The sequence below is a fragment of the Vulpes lagopus genome, chromosome 4, assembly GCF_018345385.1.
Source record: "Vulpes lagopus strain Blue_001 chromosome 4, ASM1834538v1, whole genome shotgun sequence".
NCBI lineage: Eukaryota > Metazoa > Chordata > Mammalia > Carnivora > Canidae > Vulpes > Vulpes lagopus.
Window position 1 is genome coordinate 144,223,733 of NC_054827.1, and position 17,976 is coordinate 144,241,708.

General features: G+C 35.3%; 1 protein-coding gene across 4 annotated transcripts in view; it reads right to left on the reverse strand.

Moving 5' to 3' along the window:
- Positions 1 to 17,976, reverse strand: part of TBC1D19 (TBC1 domain family member 19) — a 141,168-nt gene that overhangs the window by 85,802 nt on the left and 37,390 nt on the right. For 3 of the 4 annotated variants that reach the window (XM_041752578.1, XM_041752581.1, XM_041752580.1), the window contains 4 exons: positions 16,013 to 16,088; positions 5,087 to 5,161; positions 3,828 to 3,891; positions 2,595 to 2,641 (listed from right to left, as the gene is read on the reverse strand). In XM_041752578.1, the coding sequence (XP_041608512.1) occupies positions 2,595 to 2,641; positions 3,828 to 3,891; positions 5,087 to 5,161; positions 16,013 to 16,088 (262 nt within the window). Of the gene's footprint in view, positions 1 to 2,594; positions 2,642 to 3,827; positions 3,892 to 4,201; positions 4,281 to 5,086; positions 5,162 to 16,012; positions 16,089 to 17,976 lie in introns of all 4 variants that reach the window. The other variant, XM_041752582.1, reaches the window with a different exon arrangement.

Consider the following 17,976-nt stretch of genomic DNA (forward strand, 5'->3'; position numbering starts at 1 on the left):
AAAATAATCCCATCACCATAAAGGCAGTTTCCGTCCAAACTAACTTTTCTTTAGAGTTAAAAGGAGATCCCAGTTGGGGTGCCTGGGTGGCCCAGTGAGTTATGCATCCAATTCTTGGTATCAGCTCTGGTCATGATCTCAGGGTCCTGAGATCGAGCCTTGTATAAGGATCAATGCTGAAAGTGGAACCTGCTTAAGATTCTCTTTCTCCTTCTCCCTTTGCCCCTCACATCCCTCCTCCCTGACTTGGAATCTCTTTCTCTAAAAAGAAAAAAAGGAGACAGTACAGTTGGCTCTTGAACGACATAGGTTTGAACTACATGGGTCCACTGAAATGCAGACTTTTTACAGTATAATACTGTAAATGTGCTTTCTTTTCTTTAGGACTTTAATATTTCCTTTCCTCTAGCATACTTTATTATAAGAGTACAGTATATAATACATATACAAATTATGTGTTAATTGACTATGTTATCAGTAAGATTTCTAGTCGACAGTAGCTATCAGTAGTTAAGTTTTGGGGGAGTCAAAAGTTATATATGGATTTTTGTCTATGCAGAGGATCAAAACTCCTGTGTTGTTCAAGCATCAACCATGTTTTATGCTGACAAACTAGTATCAGAGACAACAGTTCAGAAAAGAAATAAAATATGAAAGATTCATTCATTCTTTTATTTATTCATTCAATACCTATTTATTGAGCAACTATGTGCTAAGCACTATTCTACCTGTTGGAGATAGAGCAGTTAACTTGCAGCTGGTTTGTGGCAGCTCCACATTTATCTCCAGGGACACCTGGATGTCCGGCAGTGACGCTTGGCCAAGATGGGATGAGGTACACTAACTAGTTATGTATACTGTGCTATTTAATGTCCCCTGGAGGCAGTTCATGTCAGTTTATTTACACTGTTTATTGAAAATGTACAGATTGCTGGTTTCATCTGATCCACCAGTGGGGGTATAAAAGACCCGTTGGGAATCTTGTGCCTCAACTCCCAAGGCCAGTGTTTCTCACTTGTATCTTGGCAGTTCAAAACCCAAAGATAAAGCATGTCCTCTGCCACTGAGAAAGGAGCTTTACCAGGAAGTTTGGATCTCTTTTTATTTTTATGTGCTTTCTTTCTCTTGCTGAAATAAAAGCCTTCTGTGGTTATATCCTATGAAGTCCTGTGAGTCTTTTCAATTACCTGACTCTGTAATTGCTGTAGCAGTGGACAAAATAGAAAGAAAAGCTCTTGCCCTCATGGACCTTCCATATAATAGGAGAAGGCAGGCCATAAGCAAAACAGAAAAAGAGAATGTTCTATAATGATGAATGCTATGAAGAAAAGCAAAGTTGGAAAAGGCTAAAAGGAGTTCTAAGCAGGGGGCTGGGGGTGGTGAGAAGATGACATTTAAAGCAAAGACATAAGGAATGAGGGAATGTGCAGTAAGTATCTGAGGAAAAAGCACTGTGCGCAAAGAAAACAAAAAGCAAAGGCCGTCAATGGGAGGAAGCCAGGGGAAAGCAAGGAGGCTAAAGAAGCTGGAATAGAACAAAGCAGGGAAGAGTTATAGGAAATGAACTCAGAGATAAAGGGGTATCAGATCAAATAGGGTGTTTTACGCCAGTGTCATGAGTTTGGCTTTTAAGCAGAATGAGATGGGAAGCCGCTGGACACCAGAAGAGTGGTTAACTTGGAATGGTACTTAAAGGGCCTTCTCCTGGGTACTGCACTGAGAACAGATTCTTGGTGGGCAAGGGTGAAGGAGGAAGATGGGTTAGGAGGTTACTATAGTGATCCAGACAAGAGATGAGAGCTTGGACCATGGATGTAGGAGTGGTAGCGAGAGGAAGTGGATGATTCTGGATAAATTTTGAAGGTAAAGGTGACAGGATTTGCTCAAAGATTATGTGTAAGGTACAAAAGAAAGAGGAGAATCAAAGAAGGGTCAATTAAAATAATTAGTGAGTTCTAAGTGCCCAGTAACGAGTTTCACTTAATGATCCATATGCCTCTCAAACTTCACTAAGCTCATTGTCTTCACTATCAGACTTGTTCCTCCTCTTGTATTTTCTACCTCAAGGGCAAGGTACCTCTGCCCAGTTACCCAATCTAGACACTTACAGATCATCCTTTTCTTTTTCTCATATTCCCCAAACCTAATCACTTCCCATATCCTCCTAAAAATCTCTTGCAAATCTGTTGAATTCTTTCCACTTCCAATGCTGTTCTTTTAGTTCAGATCCTTTACATGTCTAGACTACTGGAACAGGGAAGGACTAAAAAGGAAAAGATTCACTGAACATCTGTATGTGCTAGCCAACAGGTTACCTGATTTACAGTCACTATTTTTAATCAAAATCTTCCTAATTGATTTTCTCGCCTCTAATCTTCCCACATTCCAATGTATTTTCCAAGAACTATTTCTTTTTTTTTTTTTTTTTTCCAAGAACTATTTCTGAACACAAATCTGATGTCTTTCCACTGCTTCAGTGACTGCAAGGCTTTTAACATGATGATTCCTCTGCCTAGAGATATTCTTATATCATCAGTTCTTCCATTTGCCCCCCCCCCTTACTAATATACCTATATTGACCCAATATAACCTACCTCCAGAAAATCCTTCGGTGCATAAACAGGTCTGAAAAGGCTTAAATCTGGAATTAATAAGATAGATTAGAACAAAATTTCAATTAATATAACATAATATGCTTATTAATAATAAATATTAATGATTCTTTGATATGTTGCTGTGTAGCTAGATTAAATCAGACTTTTGCAGAGTATTGATAATTTGTCATACGTTGTCTAAAGTAGTGGGAAGACAAAAATGATAGTCCCTTTCCTTCACAATCTAGATTCTAGAAGAAATTAAGAGTCTCTCCATAAATATGTAATAAATTTCTATTGAATTGAAGAAACAATGTCAAGACACCTGGGTGGCTCAGTGGTTGAGCTCAGTGGTTGAGTGGCTCAGGTCGTGATCCCGGGGTTCTGGGATCTAGTCCTGCATCAGGCTTTCCATGGGGAGCCTGCTTCTCCCTCTGCCTTGTCTCTGCCTCTCTCTGTGTGTCTCTCATGAATAAATAAATAAAATCTTAAAAGAAAAATGTCAATATAACATAAAAGTTCTATATGAGAATTTTCAAAGTACATAGAACATAAATAATACTTTCTTAGTGAATTCCTCTAGTTGTATTGACTGTTCTCCCTTTTGAACTTCTATAACACATTGCTTTCTAGAGAAATCTAGTACCGTACTTATTTCCTGCCTAGTCCCCCATGCTTATTTTTAAAGAGGAGTGGTGAGGCATTATGTACATGTCTACCTAACAATTATATATATCTACTTATTATAGAAAATGAGATAGTTGTCACTCATATGCTTATAAAATTGACTGACTCCATTTTAACCATTAAAATAAATCAATTTTTTTTTTCAAAATCAATTCTTAAAAACACTTAGGAGCATCAAAACTTTTCACTATTCAGCCTATCTTTAATATCTCAATGTAATTAAAGTTTGAATAATATTTGCCTTGATTATGAGTCTAAGAAATCAACTGAAAGATTTAATCTACTTTTTTATAAAAATGTTTCCAAATGCTGCTTTAAAAAAGGATAATTGACTTAAATATTCACCAAATAATGTAAAACATTAGCCAAAGTTAGGAATTTTTAAACTGCAAAGTAGAAATTTAAGCAAACAAAGTAGATGATTGTAATTAGTGACAAAGGAAAACTGCTCTCTTTCCAAAAGAATTGCTAATGTTATTATGGATCCGCAATTAAGAAGGCAATTTTTTTCCTATAGCTACATTTTTAAAAACGTTGTTCATATACCTGGTTCATCAGTTCCCATTTCATTCCATTTATTGAGAAGTTCTTTCTGTTCTCCAACTGGCCTCTAAAAAAGGTAATTTTAAAATTGGTTTCATTTTGTGAGGTTGAGCAATACAGCTGAAAAATAAGAACCAATAACTTATCTAAAAGTTTGAATAAGCTACCATAATATAAGGAGAAATAATTTCACTACATATGGTGAACTTTTTTTGGAATTACTCTTAAATTATTGTTATTTAACTATTATATCTAGTCTCAATGGCTCAATTAGAATATGGTGCTAATGAGTCCAAGAAAAGAAGGTAAATGATCAATACTGGCCAGTAAATTTCACAAAGAAAACCTGCTCCTCAGCCACATACTACATCTCTTACCCCATTCAGCAATCTCAGAAATGCATCGCAAGGGGGACTGGCCAAGAGAGTGTGACTGTGAGTCAGTAGCATCAGCTTCCTATATGAAAGACAGTATATTACACAATACTACATATTTAGACAGTTTTCCATATAAATTTATCTGTTTTTTACACCATCCTTCTGGTGCCTTCAGTGACTTGTCCTTGGGTATTATCCAAAGTTCATCCACTATATCCTGTCTAACAGGAAAGAATAAATAGCATAGTAGCAACAATAAAGTGAAGAGAAATTTGTTTTCTCCTATTCAAAAAGAATCCAGAGCATTCCTCAAATGGCTTTTCTCTCCCTTTTTACCTCTCCCCACTCAAAGCCCATAGTGACAGATAAATGTTGAGAACTAGCTCTAACAATAGTACTATTAGAACTAAATAGTTCAACAACAGAGATGACAAACCATCTTTCCATTCTCTATGTTATCACTGAAAGATGGTACCATACTGGCTATTACAAAGTGATAGTATGCCCAAACTCCATCTCTAATTTTAAAAATATGCTTATTGTGCTAATTAACCAAAAATAAGGAGACCAAAGGTAATTAAGATACCTACAGTGCATCTGTAACACATATAACTTTTATAGCCAAATCTCTAAAGAACCTGTATGTAGATTATCTCCTATATTTTTATTTATTCTCAAGATATGTTCCTTACAAAAAACATCACAGCATTCGTAATAGAAATCTAAATAGAATACATCGATGAAATTGGCCTTTTACAGATTTTTGTTTCAAAACAAACTGATACACTGGTTAAAAAAAAAAAAAGATAAATCTGCCTAGCAGTTACAACTTCATTGAATTTCTAGTACTTGATTCACAATAAAAGGCTTAAATGTTAAAAGTACCTTTCGTGCCAATGGGATACTCAGTTCAGTGCACATACTATTTAAACTCTTCAAAATTCTTTTTTCCCAACTTCCCTGAAATATAAAGAACAATTTATTATTGTTTCTGGTTAACAATACCAAAACTAATTTTTAAAAATTAAATAAATTATGAGTTATATAGAAATGCTGAGGTTGGTTGAGACTGGTTATCTTCCTTTATTATTTCACCCAACAAATATTGATCACCACCTACTATGTGCCAGATACTATCCTTAGTGCTGTGAAGTAAGTCATGAAGAGAAAGTCTCAGTCCTCATAGAACTGATGTTCTAAGGGAAGATGGCAATGAAGACAGATTTAAAAAAAAGAAGGAAATCAATGAATCATACGGTGATAAACACTGTAAGAAAAAATAGCAGATAATAAAAAGGTAAATTACATTTAAACATTTTGTAAATGTTTGATACTCAAAAATCTCATTAATAACCTAGTAAAAATAAAGCTTTATAGGAATTATTATATTCAGTCCTAAATACCTCAGCATGAATATTCTAACAAGAACCTTCTCCTACATAACCACAATACCACTATCACACCTAAGAAAATGAGCAGTAATATTTCATATCATCTAATACTTAGTCTACCATCAAACTTTTCCACTTGTCCCCAATTAATTTTTACAGTTTTTTTTTAATCCACAATCCACTAAAAATGTAAGCATTACATTACATTTGGTTGTTATGTCTCTTCCCCTGTAGCTAAATCTAGAATACTTTGTCCTTTTCTTTTTCATGATATTGGCTTTTTGAGGAGTCCAGGCCACCTATCTTTTAGAATGTGTTACCAATTTGGATTTGTTTTGTTTTTTGTTTTGTTTTGTTTTGTTTTCAGCATTACCTTCTTCTCTATCTCTTATATCCCTTTTAAACTTGAAATAAAAAGTTCTTTTAATAGTCAAAAATTGATTATCCACATATACCATATTTTAGTAAATTATTCTTTTTAACACCAAGCTAAATGATCATAATTTCTTTTTTTGGTCTTTTTACTAAAATATGCCTATAGGTTACTTCTGACTCATTGAAACCAAACTAAAATAATACCAAAGCTTCAAAATTTAGATCAAGAGAGGAGAAAAAAGGAAAACTATGTATATAACATTATTAGTAATGGACAGTTATATCCAGTCAATACAAGTAGAATAATAATAGCAGCTCCCGCGGGGCCTGGGTGGCTCAGTCAGTTAAGTGTCTGCCTTCGGCTCAGGTCATGATCCCAGGGTCCTGGGATTGAACCCGGTATTGGGCTCCCTGCTCAGTGGGGAGCCTGCTTCTCCCTCTCCCCCTGCTGCTCCCCCTGCTTATGGTTTCTCACTCTGTCAATTAAATAAATAAATCTTTAAAAAAAACAGCTTTAAAAAATGTGGTTATTATAAAGATTAAAGATGTAAAGTACTTGAAACAGTGACATAATGATAATAATCATTCAAAAATTGATAGTTTTTAATATAGCTGTCATTGTTCATAGCTTCCTCTTTAACACACATATTTAAATACATTACTCTTTTTTTCTGAACATACTCTCCATGCTCTAGTGTCCATCCCCAACATACTTATTCCTACTTTATCTGAATAAATCTTATTCACCTTTCAGGCCTTCACCTCTATTTTTTTTTTTAAGATTTTATTTATTTATTCATGAGAGACATACAGAGAGAGGCAGAGACAGGCAGAGGGAGAAGCAGGCTCCCTGCAGGAATCCTGATACGGGACTTGATCCCAGTACCCCAGGATCACGACCTGAGCCAAAGGCAGACGCTCAACTGCTGAGCCACCCAGGTATCCCAAGAATATTAAATTCAGAAAAATTGGGATTCTTGTGGCTGGAACAGGGGACATGAACTATTATGGCTGAAAATTCAAATAATGAAAAGATATTGATTCAACAAACATTTACTGACCACTTATTAAACACATGCCACTAAAAATGAATAAAACAGCATCCCTATCTCTGAGAAATACATTACTTTTGTCATGGGGGTGGGGAAGATAAGACAGCACAAATAACATGAGACAGGTTCAAAAACTGCACAAGGACTATTATCAGCCCATACGCCATACACACAGGGAAAGAGCATAAAAGAATAAACTAGGAAACAGGAAGCTGGGTATGTCAAAACTTCTAGTTGTTAATAGAATACATACCACTTCCTTTAAAAGTCTAAAAAATATTGAAAGGAAAGTAACTTCAATGATTTGCATTTCCCCATTCCCTCTTCCATATTTATGACACAATGCCAAGGTTGAGGGCTTTCCCAAGGTACCCCTTACAAGAACTTCAGTCAAGGGACACCTGGGTGACTCAGTGGTTGAGTGTCTGCCTTCGGCTCAGGTCATGATCCCAGGGTCCTGGGATCGAGTCCCGCATCGGGCTCTCTGCAAGAAGCCTGCTTCTCCCTCTGCCCGTGTCTCTGCCTCTCTCTCTCTCTCTCTGTGTCTCTCATGAATAAATAAATAAAATCTTAAAAAACAACAAAACTTCAGTCAGATGATCAGAGAGGTTATTTCCATAGAAACCTTGGGTAGTCTGGGAAGTCATTTCTATAAACATCAGAAAGAGGAATAGAATTTCCCTAACAATGAAGGGAAATCCAAGATGAAGAAAGTAGTTGCTGGCAACCTGGGTCATCCTTTAGGTTCCCTCAAGAACTCTAATCTTAACTTAGGGGTATTTATTTGTTCATTTGTTTACTTACTGCCATACTGACTGACGTGTATGGAGTGCTTTCTACGTGCCAAGCACAAAACTACGACCAGTGAGTAAATGGTATAAGGAGCATAGGACTATTTTAATACAAGAAAGAAACTTTCCAACAAGTAGAAAGGCTTAACCAAAACGGCTTAAGTTAGTGAAATTGTGAGCTCTCTGATTCCAGAAGTACTCAAGCAAAAGGAGATGAACTCATGAGGTTGGACAAGATAAACATGATGGATCTACTTCAAATCCAGTTTTATAAATACTTAACTTTTCTCAAGCTCTATCTGTAGAAGTGACTAAACAAGCCCAAAGTCTCAAAAATAAATGCTCAAAAAGTCATGGTCTCAAGCTATTATTTAAATTAAAATGTCAATACATGTTTAGCACACATAGAAAAAAGTTGAAGTGGCAAATAAACTATTGAGAAAAGAGAGAGCACTAATAAAAGATACAAAGGAAATAATGGTTCCTACGCAAAGACTTATAAAATAAAGCTTTAAAATGTTATTTAAAAGAAAAATGAATGGCCTTTTACATTTAAAGTGTTTAATAGGAAGACATTACCTTTTACCCAAACCCACATCCTCTCCAAATGAAATTACTGTTGCCTTCAAATCAGTTTCCCTAATAATTGGAATCTATGGCATTAAGTTAAAGGATTTCAGAGTTTTATAAATAAGGTAATTTCTAAGCCACGGGAAGCAAAAAACTTAAAAAAGAATCACAATTGTATTGAAATCTCTAACTGGGTATTAGCTATTGTCTTGCTACTTTTTTCCTAACAATGAAAGTAAGAAGTCTTAAAAAGCCATATAATTTAGCATGTAAAAACTATGAAATTATAAAATTAAAAATTATTTCTTTCACTCTGAAAAAAAAGAAAGCAAAATAGTTATAATCCAGCTATCTAAAGAAAAAAGCTTTTAGTAATTCTCTGGTTATAAAAGTAATACATTTATTCAAGATAATTTGGAAAAAGAACAGTATGTAAAGAATAGAATAATCATTAAGTATCCATAAATTTCCATCAGCCAAAAATAACCACTGGTAATACTTTGTTCTCTTAAGTTTTTCTATGTATGTGTGCATGCAATTGAGATACACATTTCTGTACACATATATATATCTAATTAGAGTAGAATTGTACTGTTTTATATTTTGCTTTTTCCATTTAAGATTATATTGTATACACTTTCTCATTTCATTATATGCTTTCAAAAATAACATTTTGTTTTTTTGGGTTTTTGTTTTTTGTTTTTTTTTTCAAAAATAACATTTTGAAGCTGTATAACATTGTCTTTTGGAGATATCATGCTATACATATGCAAGTCCTACTGTTATTCATTTAGATTCTTTAAAAAGTTTTAGTATTATCATGAACATAAATCTCTATGTTTTCTAAGTCTTCCCTTTAGATAAGGTTCTAGAAGTGAAATTAATAGGAAAAAGGGTGTGAATATCTTCTAAGAGGGTACATTTGCTATTTTTTATTTACTCAATTCATCCATCCTTAAAAAAAAATATCTGCTGAGCATCTGCCATGAGTCAGGCCAGATGCTGAAGGTACAGCTGTGAAAGGAGAAACAGTGACCCTGCATCACAGAAATGGCACTGTCTCAATGATAATCCAGACAACCCAAGTACTGCAGTAAGAAGTATGGGGGCCTCCTCGATAGAGAGTTGGAGACAAAGAAAAAGGACCTGAGAATCTGAGATCTCAGGGTCAGAAAGCCTTCCTAAAGAAACCATCATGTAATATAATACCCAAGAATGTGCAGAAGTTGGGCAGAATATGTGAGATTTGTGGGGAGGCAGTTTCAGGTAGGTGGGGAGGCAGTTTCAGGTAGAAGCAACGGCATGAGCAACAGTTCTCCTGCTGGAACAAGAGAAGGAAGTCAAGTACAATTAGACAGAGAAGGTATATGTGTGTGAAAGTGGACAGGGGAGTGGCAGGATGGGGAGGAACAGTGTGAGGATGCAAGATAAGACCTGAATGGTAAAAAGGAGCAAGATCATTTATAGTTTTGTAAGCAAAAATAAGAAGTTGCAGCTTCATCCTAAAGGTCTGGGAAGTTTTGGGGTTTTTAAAAAAGATTTTATTTATTTGAAAGAGAGAGAGTACGCATATGAGCTTGAGCAAGGGAAGCAGCAAAAGGGGAGGGAGAGGGAGAGAGAGAATCTCAAGCAGACTCCTTGCTGAGCATGGAGCCCAATGCAAGGCTGGATATCAGACCATGAGATTATGACCCGAGCCAAAACAAGAGTCAAACACTTAACCAACTGAGCCACCCAGGAACCTCCTAAAAGTCTGGGAAGTTTTAAGACATAGAGTGACAAAACAGAAGGCAGAAAGATCAATTAGGAAGAGGATGAGAATTACAGTCACATAAAACTAACAAAATTTTCACTTTTATTTAGGTTACTGGATTGACAGAGAACTACACAAATTTAACCACATAGCAAATCTTGAATTTGAGTATTACTGGAGTAGATAGAGAAACAGGATGAATATCTCAAGCAGTACAGATAATAGAGTCAGACGTTCCAGGTTGAAATTCCAACTTTTCCACCTACTAGTTTTGTGAAACTGGACCTATCTAAGATTCTAAGAGTAACATGCTTCATAGGCTTGTCATGAATATTAAATGAGTAAATACTTGTTAAGCATTAAAATGGTACCTGGCACATAATTAGAGCTCTATGTACTTACTAGTACTATTTCACAAGAAAATTCATATACTTATATTTAAGCACACATTGTATATCAGTTTCTTCAAATACTCTTTCTCTGAAAGGTGTAGCAAAGTAGTTCCCCAAATATTTTACATGGAAACAGGGTTTCAGTCACATAAGTTTGAACAACACTGGATTAAACTAAATTAATATCTTTACTGCAATATCTTTAAACATCTCAGAGCCCTTAACATGCCAAAATAAACTGTGTTCAACAAAATTAAGTAGTATTGAACTAAAACCCAAAGTAAAAAAAAAAAAAAAATCCATGAATCCAGTGATATAACAAATAACTGGAGGGAGGTAAACAACTCTTCCATGCAGAAACATTCCAAATAATTTCTGTAGAGACTCCCACCTCAAGGAGGTGAAGCATAACTGTCTCACCTTACGTGTGAACCATAAATAATGACTTCCTTCCAAAAAGTACAGTATACAAGGGGGTGGGGATGAAGAATGACTTCACAGTGGAACAACCTCATAAATACTACCTCAGCCAGGTGATCCAGATCAACATCAATAGTGATAAACCATGTGGATAGTATACGCCCTGATGTGATGAACATAAATGGCACTTTTTATCAATGGTCTTCCTCCAAGAAATCCCTCAGTCTAATCATGAGAAAAACATCAGACAAATTCCAACAGAGGGATATTCTACAAAATAGCTGACCAGTACTTCCCAAAACTGTCAAGGTCATCAAAAACAAGGAAAGTCTGAGAAACTGTCATAGCCAAGAGGAGCCTAAGGAGACATGACAACCAAATGTATCCTAGATGGGATCTTGGAACAAAAAAAGGACACTAGGTTAAAACTAGGGAAATATAAATAAAATACGAACTTTAGCTAATAATAACGTATTAATGTTGGTTTGCTAATTTTAACAAATGTACCACACTAATTTAAGATGTTAATTATAGGGGAGACTAGGTATGGAATCTATGGAAACTCTATAATATCTTCTCAATTCTTCTGTAAATCTGAAAGTCTTATAAAAAATCAAGTCCAGGGGTGCCTGGGTGGCTCAGTCAGTTGAGCAACTGCCTTTGGCTCATGTCATGATCAGGGGATCAGAGGTCCTGGGATTGAGCCCTTATCTGGCTCACTGCTCAGCGGGGAGCCAGCTTCTCCTTCTCCCTCTGTAGCTCCCCCTGTTTGTGCACTTGTGTACGCACACGCTCCATCAAATAAATAAATATAATCTTTAAAAAAATCGAGTCCATTAAAAAGTCATAAAATAGTGATTCTAGGAATGAAAGGCACAGCACTGGAAATATAGTGAGACTGTAATAGCACTATAGGATGACAAATAGCAGCTACACTGTGGTAAACACAGCATAATGTATAGAGTCATCAAATCACTATGAGGAACACCTGAGACTATGCTGTACACCTGAAACCCTGAAACTAACGTAATACTGTGTTGACTACAATAAAAAACAAATACGAATAAATAACACAAATTTTTAAATAAATAAACTGTGATCCACCAAGAAGAAAGCAGTGTGGGCCTCAATTTCCAAACTTATTTGTCCATGGAACCCTTTTTTGTGGAGCATCTCTCAGGGCTAGTAGTATTCAGCAGAAAATACTTTGGGAAATGCTGATGCAGTATGAGAAACCTCTTTCTCTCATCAGCCCAGAAAACTAAATAACAATCTGGCTTGCCAAAAACTGCAGAGAGTTGATTCACATCCCAACTCAAAAGCTAAGTGAAGTTCAAATAACTCATGAAACTTTAATAGGAAAAAAATAATAATAAAAATTTTCCAGGCTCCAGTTCCAAAATATTTTCTTCTGACCTGTTTTACTCAATAAAAGGGGAAGGAAATACTAACTGGATTTTTTTTTTTTTTTTTTTTACTAACTGGATTTTTTTAAAGATTCTTTTTGATTGTAAAGGGCAAAGAACAACTTAATAAGGCACCACCTATGCCCAGGTCCTCCCTAGTGCTCCTAAAGAATGTTTTAGCCACCTCCCCCATAGCACATAGCATTTTCTACCTTACATTACAACTACTTATGCTCAAGTCTTCTTTCAAAGACACTATTAATTTGACATAAACTTCCTAAGTTCTTGCTACATAAAGGTCAGTATGCTGGATGTAATAGGTATATAAAAACGTTTTAAAATTGTTTTGTTTCCAAGAGGCTTATAACAAAAGTCAAAAAGATGTACACAGAAATTGCTATAATAGAATGCAATTTGTGATAAGAACCATAAAATGACACTGTGCTACAAGAGTCCAAAAGAGAAAGAGATCCTTTTCAACAGGGGTGATAACTATCATAGAGGAGAGATGTCATCCGAGCTGGCCCTCAGAAAATAGATTTTTCATGATGCTCAGCAGGCAATAAGAGCTTTCTAGGACAAGAAAACAAAAATAAGAAGTGTTAAAAGATGCAAGACGGAAAGGCAAAATGATTCATGTGGAAGAACATTATAGAATAGTTATAAGACAGCAGAGATTGATAAAGTGGAAAGGGAAGCTAGGGACAAACAGCAAAGATTCTTACATGTTTTGCTTTGGAGGAGGAACTTGTAAGGCATCGGTAGTCACTGAAGATTGGTGAGAAGGCAATGAGATACTTTATAAGGTTTCACCTGCTATATAAAGTTAATTGTGGTAAGAGTACATATGAAGATGGGGAGAGAGACAAGGTGAAAATCAGGAGGTGTAAGAAAAAGACAAGGATGTGAATTAATGTCTGAAACAAAGTTAGCACTCAATAAAAGGTAGTCGTCCTCCTCCTCATCACTGTGATCACCATGGTAATGGCCTTGATAATAATAAGGAAGAGAAGGCTCTAAGACTATGGGAAGAAATAATTTATAGGACTCAATGACTACTTGGATATGGAAAACACAGATGAAAGCTATTTCAAGTCTAAATTACTATACTAATGATGAATTACTATACTAATGATGAATTAAGAGAAATAGGAAGGTCAGGAGGAGACGTTCATTTTAGGAATAACATAATAAACTCAGTTTTAAACATGTTGAGTTTGACCTCACATCAGAAATGCACAGTAGATAGTTGATCTCTATGATCACTGGAGGTAAAAGGAATGTGGTAGCAAAGAAGAGGGAAGCTGTGGAGGCCTGAATAAGACGACCTGAATCTAAGTGGCAAATGTTAAAAACGAATGACAGAAAGGTAGAATTTAGGGGCTACCCAAGTGTGAAAAATTCTGGGAAACCCTAACTGGAAAGCAGATAATGTATGATAAGTAACAACAAAAGGACGGACAGGCAGCAAAATGAATCCACTGAAAGATAAACAGATTTAGACTAAACTGATGGTAAACATAAAACTCATGTGATTTTCCTAAGTATTCCACAGTTTGGGAGAAGAAAATAGACGACAGAGGTAGCCTCACACTCAGGATTGGAATGGCAGACAGAACAGAAGTCTAGAGGGGCAAGAGATGATGAGGTGCAGGGGAACACAATGCTGGGATGGTAGTTAGGCCATCCAGACTAAGGAACTTTTGTGCAAAGAGGAGAGAACTGCCTAATAGAACAGGGAGCTGAAGAACTAGATGACTCAGGGAGAATAAAGGAAGGCAGGCAGACGCTAACTAGTAGAGGAGATATTTAGTGTGACCACAGTTAAAGAATCAATTATTTCAACAAATAGCATCCCATAGGTTAAGCACTGTGCTAGATGCTGAGGATAAAAAACAGTCCCTGCTCTGAAAGAATGAACAATATAGTGCAGGGATTGACAAGCTACCTGTAAAAAGGCAAACGATAAATATTTTAGACTTTGCGGGTCTATAGGTGTCTATGCAACTACTAAATTCTGACATTGTAGTGCAAAAGCATCCACTGACAATGTATAAATAAATGAGCAAGACTATTTTCCAGTAAAACATATTTTATTAATTCCTATGATTTTCATGGGTCACAGATATTATTATGCTCTTGGCTTTTCAGCCAATTGAAAATGTAAAAAAATATTCTTAGCTTGCCAGCTGTACAAAAGCAGATGGCAGGGTAGATTTGGCCCACGGGCTGTAGTGTACCAACCCCTGAGTTAGTGGCTCAGTCTGGAAAGAAAAGAGAGGAGTAATACACACACACACACTACATACACTTACCATTTGATGTGTTCTCAGCAACTAGCAGAGGCTTGAAGAATGGACCTGTTATTTACCTCTCTACCTCTTCTTTTCAATCACGATAGGAAAATAACTTTAGTATTTTGCTTCCTACACCTAATATGCTAAAACCGATACTTTCTCTAAAACTTTTCGAAATTTCAAATCTCACCAAAAAAATTTAAAAAAAAATTCAGACCCAACCATTTTACTTTCATTTTTTTTGAGTCTATATCTTTATAACAAAAGGTCAAACAATTTTTTCATACATGTATCATTTAGTAATTATGCTTTATGACATATTGATAATATTGTCTGATTGCTGGATCTGAAGGCGCCACCCAAAGATCTGAAAATATTACAGATTTCCTGAAATATCTCCATGTTTTTTTTGTTCATATTGCTTCCTTTCATCATGTAATTTTGAGAGTTTTTTAAACGAAAGTTGAAAAATTAAAAGTTGCCTCCCATCCACTGCTTGGAATGTGATAAAGCAGCAGAATATTTCTTCGGAGCAGAATGAACCACTGTGATAACTGAAGCTGGGTGATGGTTTTATAGGAGTTCTTTGGGGTATATATGAAATTTTTCATGATAATCTCTGAGACTATAATTGAGAAAAGTCAACTCTGTGGTGCCCCATAAGCCCCCGGGCAGCAGCAGAGAGTCGCACCCAGCACCTTGAGGGAGGCTTGCAGAGACCTTCTCGTAGGCAGGTGAGCCAGGCCACACCAACGTGAAGAACAGTCCAGAGGTCAGGCGCATGTAACAGAATCTACTAAGCTCCTATTTTAATGATTCTTTATAGATTTTCTATTGAAAAGCATTTCTTTTTTTTTTAAAGTGAATTTTAGTTGTTTTAGGACATTTTAGAGAGTAGGTTCATTTGAGCTCTGTGATAGAATACAGTATGATATAGCAGCCTGCTGTGAGAACAAACGTCCTTCATATACAGTATCAGTATGACTGGCTTCAAAAGCCAATATTTTAAGGGAAGCCTGAGTCAGTTCATCCCCATCTCATTCTTTTAATATCACAGAGCATGAGGAATAAATGGTCACATAATACTTTTATCACATTTAAAGTTTCAGGCCAGTATGGTACATGATTTATCCCTCCTTCTACTCACTGTTTTCAGGATTACTGTAGTTAAGTAGGTGTGCTCCTTGGTTATTACTGAGAGTAAAAAGGGAGAACATGCAAATACTATTTACATTGCTGGAGTGGTTCTTACCCAGACTTCCATATAATGTATAATATATGCTCCTGATACCAAAAAGGTGCTCTCATTCTGCATTATAGAACTTGGCGTGGAAAACTAAAATAAAAAATAAGCAATAGCCAACCTGTGCTTTCCTCATGTATACCAAAGGTTCTTTCAGATGTTCAGGAGGTGCAGCAGGATGACTAGGTAAAGGAAACCTACGGACAGAAAGAGGCAGCTAAATATTGTACATTATCTTGATAAATAATTAATTCTCTTTGTTAGAAATTACTTACCTCTGTGGTCCATGTTATAAACGAAATAAAATATCTGTCAGCAATTCTGAGTGTTTACAGAAGGTACCACAACGTAAGAAAGCTCTAATAAATCTTATCCTACTAGTATTACAGTTTTAGATTAGCAATTTAATTACCTGTTAAAAGTTGAATTGCACAATAATTTGAATCTATACTTTGAGGTAATTTTAAAATTACTTATAGTTTTGTAAATGCTCATGTAAAAATTGTCAGAACTGTTATTGTTAGGATATAAATACTGTAACATTTAGAGGAATTTTTTAAGGTTGAAAAAAATTCATGAATGTCTTAACATATCAACTCTTCATTCATCTCAATTTCCTTTTCCATATGATTATGTATTTTTACATGATTGGATATAAATACTATCTTTCATAAGAACCATGTTTTAATATATAATACATGAATTTGATAAAATTTTAAAATATTAATGTCTTATGTATTCTTTCTGTTGTCTAAGTAACTTTACACTCATATTCAAAATGTATTATTTTTATTAATAAAACATTTCTTTATTCAACAAATATTTGAGCCATTCTAGGTGCTAAGTGTATGGAGGTAATTGAGACAACATCCCCTGTTCTCATATACATAACATTCTAGAGGAGAAAGACAGTCAATAACTACAGAAAGAAAGAAATTTATAGAACAATATCAGATAGTAATGCGTGCCATGAGGAGATGAGAGCAGGGTAAAGAGATAGAAATGATTTGGAAGGGGAGGGAAGGTGTCTAGGGGAGCTAATACTTGAACTAGGAGGTAAGTGAGAAGGAGCCAACCATACAAAGATCTAGGGGAAGAATATTTCAGGCAGAGAGACAGCAAGCACAAGACCCTGACTGAGGTAGGAACATATGGAATGTTTAAAAATCAGAATAGGCCAGAATGGCTGGAATATAATGAATGAGACACACAATAATGTGAAATCACAGAAAGCACAATAGGAAAACGTAACAATTCAACATTTACTTAGTGATTCCAGTTCCTTTCACAACAACATGTAACTCCTACTGGAATTATTCATAACACTTGTACCTACAGCAAAGCAGTCATGTTCCAATACTCAAGAACCATACACTGAATTTTCAAGAAATACCTTATCCCAAGGGGGACACCAACATGTAAAGTGTTTATGATATATCAAGCTTACTTATACTTATCCCAGGACCTAAGAGTAAAATGCTGAAATGTCCAAGGAAACATTTCTGGAATAGAAAAAGCAACCTGTTCTATCCAATCTCTAAAGCAGTTTCACCAAATGATCATTCTTAGCTAATTGTTCTTTCCACTGAAATCTGTACTTCATGTACCCAAATAAATCATCATTCCCCACTTACAAACGAAAAAAAAAAATTATCTATCTATATATCTCAATATTTCTTCATATATAAAGATAGTTTAAAAAACATATATTTCATACTGTTCATCATTCAAGAGGGACACGTAGTTTAGAATTAAATATTGTTTTTAAACCCTTTCATTTTAATGATAATTATTTCTAAATTTAATAAAACTTAGAAATTTAGGATTGAAACTTGAGAGCACTTACTGATAATCTTAGGTTACTTAATGCACAAAGAAGTTTATCCATAAATAGGTAATAAGAGGTGGCAACCCCAAAATCATTAATGTCAAGCCAAAATCAAGTTAGATTTTTATTCACTCAGAAATATTTAGTAAGAACCTACTAAGCATTTAAGGTACTAGAAATAGATCTGTAAACAAAACAGGCTCAAATTCTGTTCTTATAGTGCACCCATATTTACAGGAGGAGATGAAGTTTGCCGA